The 11,837-nt window shown below is 37.9% G+C and overlaps 1 protein-coding gene across 3 annotated transcripts in view; it reads left to right on the forward strand.

The window, feature by feature from the left end:
- Positions 1 to 11,837, forward strand: part of tusc3 (tumor suppressor candidate 3) — a 63,020-nt gene that overhangs the window by 42,902 nt on the left and 8,281 nt on the right. For all 3 annotated transcript variants that reach the window (XM_063008490.1, XM_063008492.1, XM_063008493.1), the window contains one exon: positions 11,456 to 11,519. In XM_063008490.1, coding sequence (XP_062864560.1) covers positions 11,456 to 11,519 — 64 coding nt within the window. The remainder of the gene's footprint in view (positions 1 to 11,455; positions 11,520 to 11,837) is intronic.

The raw sequence follows: 11,837 nt of genomic DNA on the forward strand, positions 1-11,837 counted from the left end.
TTTTTGGATTTAAGGACAGGGCTAGGTTTTTAGGGTTTAAGGAAATGTGTAGGTTCTTAAGGTATAAGGACACGACCAGGTTCCTAGGGTTTAAGGGCATGGTTAGGTTTTTGAGATTTAAGGATAGGGCTAGGCTTTTAGGGTTTAAGGGCATAGCTAGGTTTCTAGGGTTTAGAGGCATGGCTATAGTCTTAGAATTTAAGGGCGTTGCTAGAGTCTTCGGGTTTAATAGCATGACTAGAGTCGTAGGATTTAAGGACATTGCTAGAGTCTTAGGGTTTCAGGGCATGGCCATGTTTTTAGGGTTAACAGACATGGCCAGGTTATTAGATTAGATTAGATTAGATTAGATTAGATAAAATAATATAAGTATATCCTACATTCGTCCCACAGTGGGGAAATTCAGTGTTACAAATGGCATGGCTGGAGTCTTAGTGTTTAAGGACATGGCTATGTTCTTAGGGTTTAGCGGCATGGCTAGGTTCTTAAGGTATAAGGACACGACCAGGTTCCTAGGGTTTAAGGGCATGGCTTGGTGTCTGGTCATGGCCAGGTCTCCAGGGAGCAGAGACCTCTGCTGGATTGTCACGGTTCTTGGATATATCTTGAGTTTTTATGCGACTGTTCTCGAGCTCTGGTGTTCCTTCACCTGGACTTGTTTTTACAGATCTAGCCTGTGGCAATCTGACTCCGTTTTAAGATGTCAGTAAAACAATAAAAGAGCCTGACAGAGGGAATTGTGGGTAATTTATCAGAAGATAAATGTTTGTGTCTGCGCTCCTGGAGCGAATACTTTGTTGCTCTGGCGTTGAACTTTTGCTGATGATTCTGTTTTAGAGTCTAAGTAGTGAGACTTGACAGTAAGCTGAAAAATGATCATAATTTTTGATTATCATACTTATTTAAATACAAAAGGATACAATAGAAAGCATTAATTCTCAGTGTGAAGGTTAAGAAATAGGGGCCGTGACATGCTTTTTTATTTTATTTAAATCAGCTTCCTCAGTTTAACAGAAATTTAAGGCATGTGGGTAAGGCAGGGTTCTGACAGCACATGGGCTCATATGGTTTTTGGTAATCTCAGAGTGCTTGGACATAACTGAGTGTTTTTCAGTATAACTGGGCTGTGGAGTAAATTCATGGCTTTACCAGAGTTGGTTTCTGGAAGACAAGGTAAAACAGAACAGTGGCTTGTGGGGCTGCAAGGCTTCTGGAGCGGCTTCTTGAGTTTCCAATGAAACAACCACAGTCAGTTGTTGATGTGTCTTTGTTTGTTTGTTTGTTTATTAGGATTTTAACCTCATGTTTTACACTTTGGTTACATTCATGACAGGAACGGTAGTTACTCATTACACAAGATTCATCAGTTCACAAGGTTATATCGAACACGGTCATGGACAATTTAGTATCTCCAATTTACCTCACTTGCACGTCTTTGAACTGTGGGTGGAAACCGGAGCACCCGGAGGAAACCCACACAGACACGGGGAGAACATGCAAAACTCCACACAGAAAGGACCCGGACCACCCCACCTTGGGATCGAACCCAGGACCTTCTTGCTGTGAGGCGACAGTGCTACCCACTGAGCCACCGTGCCGCCTGATGTGTCTTTGACTTTAATCCCTAATGCCAATGTCATCTGCGATGGGCATAACATTAGCAGTCAGAATTGTTTTTGGGCAGATCAGAGAATCATATTGACAGTTTTTTTGCCATGAGATAAGTGACAGACTGACATTTCATAAAGAAAACCTGGAATTATATACCAGAAAACAGGTAGGATCCATGAATATTCATGTTCATGGGCTTAAAACTGGTGTTAAAACACATGACACCATTCTGGTTAAGATGACCAGTCCAACAACCAACAAAAGAGAAAAGGCAGAAATAAGATCAGGGCCATGACCTTACTTTGGGAACCACGATGCCAGGAGGAATGATACTGAACCCTAGACGGTCTTTCTGTATTATAATCTCTCTCATTATGGACCCTCATTCTTGGATTATCTGAAATAAGGACCATCGACAGACTGTGGTCTGGTCCTTATAGGTCTGAGAGTTTGTGGTCATCTAATTTGAGCTTAAAGTGTGATTAACCAAATATTTCACAAATATCCACCTTAAATATCCACCTTAAATATCCACCTTAAATATCCACCTTAAATATCCACCAGGCCAGGAAACTTCATCCAAAGCATCTTAAGTAAGGAAAACTCGGTTGCCTGTAATTAAGGCGCCCCTGCAGTCATGCCTTTAGGTCACATGGTGGTTAAAGTAGTAATTCTTTTAAGTAACTTGGGTGAAGCTAGAATTCAAAAAGTCAACGATTCACTTCAAATGAACAGATTTAGTGTTTATTTATTTATTATTTACAGATGGGTATCTGGACTTTTCAGGTCCTGCGCCAACTCAAGTCTCTTTTTGTCTCCTCGTATTGGATTATAAACTCTAATGCTAATTAACAAACTTTGCAGCTCGCTCTCACACTCCAGTGCCAACAACCTCGACGCCTGAGCGATGCTAAACGTGTTTATTTTTTCCCGCTGGACTGGTTTTCGGCTTTATATCACATCTACAAATGTTTGCTTGTTTGGCCCTTGTGTGGAGAATTGAGCAGGGAACTGAAGCGTTAAATAAAAGTGGCAATCCAAGCTGAGATTTGACTCCACAAATACATTCTGTATCTTCACGTGAATAGTAAGACTAACTGGAACCTTAATCATCATCAGCGCACTCACACTGGAGACCTGTAAAGTGACAAGAACAAGGTGCAGAAAATCTGAATAATAATCTGAATTATTTTTGTGAATATTAATAGTCGTAGTAGTTATTAGTGGTAATAATTTTTATCTTTATTATTTTTAAACATTTTTATTTTTTATTAAAATAATTATTATTAGTAGTGATAGTAGTAGTAGTTACTAATGGTAATAATTTTCATCTTATGTTTATAATTTTTTTATTATTTATTAATTTTAATATTATTAGTAGTAGTTATAAGTGGTAATAATTTTATCTTTATTATTTTGATTTTTTTAGTTTTTGATTATTTAGTTTTTATTATTTATTAATATTATTATTATTACTAGTAGTAGTAGTAGTAGTTATTAGTGGTAATAATTTTTATCTTTATTGTTTATATGCATTTTTTTATTATTTAATAATATGATTTATTACTATTGTTATTTTATTGTTATTTTGTTATTAATTTATTAATTTTATTAATGGTGTCATTTTATTTTATTTATTATATTTATATTTATTATTATTATTATTATTATAATGTAATATTATAGTTGTTTTTATCATTTTTATTTTTATGTATTATTATTATTATTCGTTATTGTATTATTATATAATTATTTATTGCTATTGTTATTTTATTATAATTTTATATTTATCATTTTATTTATTTATTATTTTATAGTTATTCTATTGTTATATATATTTTTTCATTATTATTTAGTGCGCATGGACAGCACATGATAATGTTCTTATTTCCTTATCTTTCCTTTTTTATGTCGTTCATTTCTTGCTTACTTTTTTCTTCCCTTTCTTACTTTTACTTTTCTTTTTTATCCTTTAGCAGCTTCCTTTCTTACATTTCTTTGTATTTTCTATCGTTCCTTTTTTTCTTGTTCCCTTTTATCACTTTCTCCTTTTTTCTCCTTCTTTTAACTCTGCTTTACATTTTTCTTATTACTTTTCCTTTATTTCTCCCTTCTCTATTCTTTTTTTTCACTGTTGCTCCCTTCTTATTTCTTTCCTTCCTCAGACGTGATCTTTCTCTGTCAGGAGGTACATTGGTACCCTGGTATATGTCAGTTAGTATGTAGGTTATTTTCAGATATACTCTCTTGTTTACTCACTTCCTCTCTCTCTCTCGCTCTCTCTCTCTCACTCGCTCTCTCAAGCTCATTTTCTGCAGTTAGGAAAGTCATGGTTGCTGATATTTATTTACTGAGACAGCAGCTTTCACCCACAGAGAGAATTCATAGACTGTGTTGCAGAGTTGCTCCAACACACACACACACAAGGAAGTTGGCATCCACTGGTACATATACACCACATGGTAAAGTTGTATAGAGACATCTTTTTTGTATTTTTGGCTGCCACTCATTACTAACAAGCACATACAAACTCAAGCTTACAGTCATTAAGACTTCATAGAGGACATTGGTAGTACTTGGCAGTGGTTCATACCAAAGAGCTAAGTGACTTTTAACATGGTATCATCATAGGATGCCAACTTTTAATGTCTTTTTATGTAATTGAAGACCAAAGCCTCTTCTCTATGTGCATTACAGAGCATTTGCTTATTTTATTAAATGCACTCCAGTTTTCAGGTTAGGGCTATTCATGCTAATGGATGGATGGATGGATGGATGGATAGATGGATGGATGGATGGATGGATGGTTTTAGATCTTAATTTTTTGTCCATTTCCTGAACCCAAATGTTGGATTTTGGGTCTCAATCTCTGGTCCATCTCTTAAACCCAACATTAGGTTTTAGATCTTAATTCCTGATCCATCTCTTAAACCCAACACTGGATTTTGGATCTCAATCTCTGGTCCATCTCCTAAACCAAACACTTTTGGGGTTTTTGGATCTTTTGGATCTTAATGTTCCTGAACCCATCATTGGATTTTAGATCCCAATCTTTGATCCATCTCTTAAACCCAGCATTGGATTTTTAGATCTGAATCTTTGGTCCATCTTCCAAACCAAACATTGGATTTTGGATCTTATTTTGGGTCAATTCTCAACATTTAATCACACACGTTTTCTCAAAAAGTGGAACTCAGTTTTGGGTCCATCACTGGGTCATATTCTTGGAATTATATATGTCAATTTGATCTTTAATCTTGGAATAATCTCCTGGATCCTGCTGGGCTGATGAATTAAAATGATGGAAACTGTGCCTTTCCAACAAATCTGAGTTAATGTTGTTAATCATTCACATATAAAATGCATGTCGGGGGCAAAACTTTACAAGGACTTTAATAGACGGTGTGTGTAGACACTCAGGAACTGACTGGTGTTTGGACTTGTCCTTATGTATGCTTATGCATAATTAATAACTTGGCAGCACTAACCAAATTAATTTTTCCCTCTCTTGTCTTTCTGCTTTGTTGACTTTTCATTTATCTCCATCAGTGGCTCAGTCTTTTGACCTTTCGGAGTGAAGCTTGGTGAAAAAACACTGGATTAAACAATGAGCAGAATCATTTGGAAAAGGTTACAACACGGAAAGCCATTAAGCAGAAGCGCTTCTCGACAACTATTTGTCTGTGCGTCGCTGGAATAAAAGAAAAGGAAAGAGAAAAGAATTACACGGTTTGCATTTTCCCCCCTCAGCCAGAACGGGGGCTGATCCATCAGCGGCGGAATCTGTGTTACTGATTATGAAATTGAAACACGAATGGACGAGTCGCTCTGAAGGTCAAAAGCTTCAGATTAATCTTAATCTTAACTTTACGTTTGTTTACCAAAAAAGGATTTCCTGTCTGATAAGACGAGACAGACAGACAGTGGTTATGATATGACAGGTTTTCTGACCCATGGTGAAAGTAGGAGTACCAGTTGTAGATGCCATCCAAAAGCAACTTACAGTACTGTGATAGTATATTGTCTAAGCTATTGAGGGTTAAGGGTCTTACTCAAGGGCCCAACAGTGGCAGTGGTGGGGCTTGAACCAGCGACTTTTTAATTACTAGTCCAGTACCTTAATTACTAGGCTACCTAACGGTAATAATGGTTTTAAAGGTTTGAGAACTGAGGACATTAATTGTTCCAGTTTTGACCATTTTTGCTTGATATGAGACTATATCACCGTTGTCTGTTTCTTCTCTTCATGAAGCTCTGTACATTTTCAATAGGAGACAGATTTGTCCTGCAGGCAGGCCACTCGATCACACGCACTCCTTATTTAGAAGGCACACTTTTATAGCATGTGTGAGGCCTAGCGGTGTCTTGCAGAAAACTATGGTTATGGCTTTATGGCATCGTATGTCTTCTAAAAACCCAATATACACCTCAATAACAATGGCACCTTTATATAGACATATGGAGGTCACTCATGCTGTGGGCACTGATGCACGCCAATACCATGGCAGATGTTGGCTTTTTGAATCGTGGACTCACAGCAAGAAGGTCCTGGGTTCAATTCCCAGGTGGGGTGGCCCCCGTGGGTCCAAAGACGTGCAAGTGAGGTGAACTGGAGATACTAAAATTGTCCATGACTGTGTTTGATATTAAACTTGTGAACTGATGAACCTTCTGTAACGAGTAACTACCGTTTCTGTCATGATGCTAAAATCCTAATAAATAAATAAATGTACAAATTTCTCCTTATGTAACTGAGTTTCAATGCCTTTTAACATATGTTTATGTTACGTTTTAATGGCCAAATCCTCTCCTCATAAACTTCCTCATAAATGACCAGAATTATGGAACTTTTAAATTTAACTAAAGTTACAGGACTTTAGGAGACATATGATGCCATAAAGGTGATTCCCAGGAAAACCATAGTTAGTTCTGCAGGACAATGTCAGACCTCACACATGGTACAACAGTATGACTTTATAACGTGTGCTTGTGTGGCCTGCCTGTATTGTAATCAAGTTGGTCAGCCTAAATATTAAAAGTCGTTTCTTTATACTTTGGTCAGTTAAATAGTTTACAAGAGTTAACAAATCAAAGATTTTTTTAATTACTGCATTTTACAAAACGTTCCACCTGTTTTTTGAGAATGGTGTTTGTATTTGCACAGTGGATTTCACATCGTAGCACTAATGTGTTTCCTCTCACGCTGCTCGGTCCCGACTGCTTCTCTTTTGTGGGTGTTTTTTGTTAATTGACAACAACATTAAATCAAGCCAGCCGAGTGGAACGTCAAAAAAAGAGAGAAAACAACAATCAGAAAATAATCAGGAAAAACACTGAGCTGGTTTATAGAGAAGCTTCAGAATTTTATACAGGATGTGTACAGTATTAGTAACTTTTTGTGACTAAATGTTTGAAACTAATACTTCTTTTCTTTGTTTAAATAAAAGAAATGAAGTATCTTTTATAAGTTTATTTAAAAATAGCACCTGCTTCAAAAATGGCATTTAAATCATGATCCATTATTGTTGCTTAGAGAGATGTTTTGTGATCTGATAAAACAAAGTTTCAGGTTTTTTGGCCAAAATGAGAAATATATTTAACAAAGATAATATGAAGCTTACAAACCTAACAACTCTGTACCGACTAGTAAGCACTGCATTTCAGTAAGTGGATGAAATATGGAAAACAAAGTAAATAATGAATAGAATAGTAAGTACAATGATCACCTGTTTCTATTAGTTTATTTCAGCGAATAACCCACAACAAACCTGGATTTGTTATGAACCTTCCTAAAGCCCTGAACTTAAACCTTGTTAATTGGACTGTACTAAAAACGTTGGGTTAGATTTAATTCTGCCCTGTGGACTGGTCATTAATCCAACCAGTGTTATACCAGAATCTAGTTAATAGTTATTAGAAGCAGCTATCAATGTTATAAAGAACTAAGACATATAATCTAGTATTAGGTGTGCTGTCCGTATATTTTTGACCCAGCAGATTTTGTATTTTTTTTCTTGAAGGTGCATATAAACCTTTTGACCTCAGTAGGCTGTATCGAAGAAAAACCAAGCTGTACGGCTATATTCAGTATATATGGTAATTGTAATTGGTGAAAGGTGTGTGTGAGTGTGTGTGTGTGTGTGTGTGTATGGTTCACTCTTTTTACTTTTACTGGCTTCTCTGTGCTTAATTATCCTGTTTCTTAATCACCCTTCTTGCCTTTAACTTATATTGGATTATTTATGAACAGTCTACACACACACACACACACACACACACACACACACACACGCAAGGCTTCTACAGAACTGCGGGATTTAATAATTAATGACCCGCTGAATATGTGTGTGCATTTCTAGAGTGTGTGTGTGTATTTCTGTGTGTGTATAGCAGTATAGTGTGTGTGTGTTTCTCTGAGTTTGTGTGTGTTTCTCTGAGTGTGTGTGTGTGTATTTCTCTAAGTGTGTGTGTGTGTGTGTTTCTCTGAGTGTGTGTGTATATCTGTGTGTGTGTATTTCTCAGTGTGTGTGTGTAACAGTAGTGCGTGTGTGTAACTCTGAGTGTGTGTGTGTGTGTGTGTGTGTGTATTTCTGTTAGTGAATGTGTGTACTCAGAGTGTGTGGGTATTTCTCAGTGTGTGTGTGTGTGTGTGTGTGTGTGTGTTTTTCTCAGAGTGTGTGTGTATTTCTGTGCAGCAGTAGTGTGTGTGTGTGCAGCAGTAGTGTCTTTGTGTGTATTTCTCAAAGTGTGTGTATTTCTGTGATTGTGTGTGTATATGTGAGTGTGTGTGTATCTCAGTGTGTGTTTGTTTCTCTGAGTGTGTGTGTGTGTGTGTGTATTTCTGTTAGTGAATGTGTGTACTTCTCAGAGTGTGTGTATATTTCTCAGTGTGTGTGTGTGTATATTTTTGCATGTAGCAGTAGTGTGTGTGTAGCAGTAGTTAAGTGTGTGTGTGTTTCTTATAGCTATTACAGATGTTACAGATTGAGTCTCCATTATGTACACTGTGAGTGTAAACAGTGACCTCTGTACCTTTGCCCATAACTTTTGCAAATGTTGATCAGTTCTTAAATGTATTTAACTTTTGGACACAATAACAAGGTCATTTCACTTATTTTATATATTGGTTACCGTGACAACCATTAGTATTTCTGCTCAGCAGCAGTAGACGACAATATTGTAACACAAGATGGGTTTTACCCATGAGGACAGAATTTGAATGATAAACTTGTGTCTGATTGAAGGATATAAACTGTATCAGATCAATTAATTTGCTGAATTTCCCCCCAAAAAATGGAAAAAAGGAGGATTGCTGCGTAAGATCTGTGAAACTGGTAGCTACAATAGACAAAAGATTTCGAGAACTGGTGCTCAACCAAGAAGACAAACCCCATAGGTCAACACGTCACATAACCTGCTCAAAAACGTTGCTGACACGGTATACATATATACAATGTGGCTCACTGACAAAGTGTTCACAGTGGCAAAACGATTGCATGGACGCTCCTGTAGCGCCAAAAAAGAGGGAAATCGCAGAGGAACGGTTGTTGCACACGTGGACGACTTTCACGAAATCATGTTTGAATTCATGTTTTATTTTTATTTTTTTACATTTGGGATGATTTCTGTTTACCGACTGTAACAAATCGCTCTCTATCGCCAAGCTTTGAACGAAACCAAGCTCAGACTGTTCCTGACATACCAAGTGAGCAGAGGCGGGACTGAAGTGTTTCATAATGTGACTGATGGAAGGGCAGCAATCACATGAATTCATTTACGACAGAGACTCTGTTTCAAAACTTAAAGTTCAGTGTGGAATCATCAAGGTGCTCAAGTCCTATTTCGACAGAATTGTAGAGGTGCGAGTGAACCATCTCTCAACAAAAGGGCTGTTTACAGGGTGGATGCAATAAGAACATGAAATATAGAAAATAATCAAAAGCCTTTATTTGTCATATATACATAGCCCTGGAGCTGAGAGGGTCTTGAAGGACCTTGCTTCAGGGCCCAACAGAGGCTGCATGCAGAGCTGGAACAATTGAGAGCCCATAGCTCTACCTACTAGGCTACCACTGTCTCAAACATATACACACACACACACATATATATATATATACATTAGTACTATCTATTAAACTCGCTGCATTAGGCTGTACACAAAGAAAAAAAGCACTTTTTCCAGCTGCCAAGTGTCTCAATCCATAAACCAGTTCTATAGAGTGTGCTCTGCTCAATATAGTAGCCTCACTATTATTCAAAATCTAGTTTAGCACATATTTTAGTGAATAGGAGCTATTTAGGACAATGCAGTTCTCCCCTGCTTCTCAGCCTGAGACAGAGAGTTTCATGGTGATTATATTATTAAGTGATGCTCCTAATCCATTTCATTAGTTTACATTAGTCTCCTGTTTTGAGGGTTTTTTTTCAACCTCTATGAACCCCATTCTGAAATGTCCAGCAAGCTCATGGTCAGGTTTCCACATATTTTAGCCATAACGTGTATTTCTCAAGATACAGACACTTTAAAGAACAGATGTCTGTCCTAAATTTTGCGACTTTTTCTCCAAACCCTGGATGAAATGAAGAGTGAGGGCTGATATTACCGAGTAAAGCAGCAGTTTGGGTGAGAGAGAAGAAGGTCGACGACCCAAAACTAATGAAGACGTGACAGTGATAAATGTCTCCGCTCACCAATCTCAACCTCCATAATCCCACCTTCAGTCAGCAGCAGCTCTGCTAATCACACCTTCATACGCAGCGGCATTTCTGTGTCTACGTTCAGACACCTGCACCAGTTTTAGTGGTGAAGAACCTCGAGAAAAAACCCAAAAAGGACCTTTTAATGAGTCACAGTTGGAAGGTGTAGGTCCACTTCTGCGCCAGAGCAGATTCAACTCTTATATTAAGTCCTAAATGGTTTTGGAATTTTGGTCTTTGAGGGTTCTAGGTAGTGATCTACTTTACATCCTGCACTCCAGAACATCCATCAAAGCTTCAGTAATGTTCTAACCCTAAGAAGGTCTTCCTTGGTTCATTGGTGCATTTTCATTCTGGAATGAGCCTAGTGGTTAAGGCACTGGACTAGTGAGCAGAAGGTTCCTGGTTCAAACCCCACCACTGCCAGGTTGCCACTGTTGGGCCCTTGAGCAAGGCCCTTAACCCTCGATTGCTTAGACTGTAAGTCGCTTTGGATAAAAGCGTCTGCTAAATGCCGAAAATGTAAATGTAATGTAAATGAATATAGAAATGTAATCATTAGCGTCATAGGGTGCACCTGATCCTTTTGAACTAACTCATATTTGTTGCATCATTTCCATCACATGCTGCCCATAATGTTATGAATTCTCCACACTTCTTAACAGTTGCAGCTGGACATTGTGGTTTGAAGGCATGATTTGGCTTTGCTTAATCAAATCTGCACTGATCAGATAAAAGTTCATAAATTAGATCATCTTAGATAAGAGCTTCCACTGCACCCTCTTAGTAAACCCAGTCTGTAAACATGAGTTTTTCTTTACAAATGCAGTAAGCAACAAAGCCCTCAAACACACACACACACACACACACACACTGTCACAGCCAATCAGAAACTGTTTGCTTTAAAATCAAACCCAAGCCAAATACTTGCCAAATCATCAACAGCAGATCCTAATCAATATACCTTCTTCAACATACCTTCCAGTCAGCACTACACATTTAGGTGGGTTCAAATCCAAATCCAGAATGATCCATCACACTAGCAGCATTTTACCATTTCCAGTATTGATTTCTGTTCATCAAGGAGCCCAAAATATGTGTAATCCCCCTGTCTGTGTGCTAATCATGAGTGTGTTTCTCTTTTCAGAGTTATATCCATGGCAGCAGTCAGGCTCAGTTTGTAGCTGAATCCCACATCATCCTGCTGCTGAGTATCCTTTACCACATACGCCAGGTACCTGGCACCATGATGCCCTCCAGCAAGAGACCAAACCCTTCAAAACCCTTTCCTGTTTTTCTCAGTAAAGACGGTGTGGCCTCTGTACCTGTCCTGTTACTCTCAGTGTAGACGGTGTGTGTGTGTGTGTGTGTGTGCGCACTATTACTGTGAAAGTGAATAAAGTTTATTGATTACAATAACAGTGGTGCTGAATAAAGACAGATTCTTTATGTCCTTATTGTCCAGTCAGCAGCCGACAGGAGCCTCCACTTCCTCTGTCCTCAGCTGGTTTATTTTTATTTTTTTAACC

The sequence above is a fragment of the Trichomycterus rosablanca genome, chromosome 14, assembly GCF_030014385.1.
Source record: "Trichomycterus rosablanca isolate fTriRos1 chromosome 14, fTriRos1.hap1, whole genome shotgun sequence".
Classification (NCBI taxonomy): domain Eukaryota; kingdom Metazoa; phylum Chordata; class Actinopteri; order Siluriformes; family Trichomycteridae; genus Trichomycterus; species Trichomycterus rosablanca.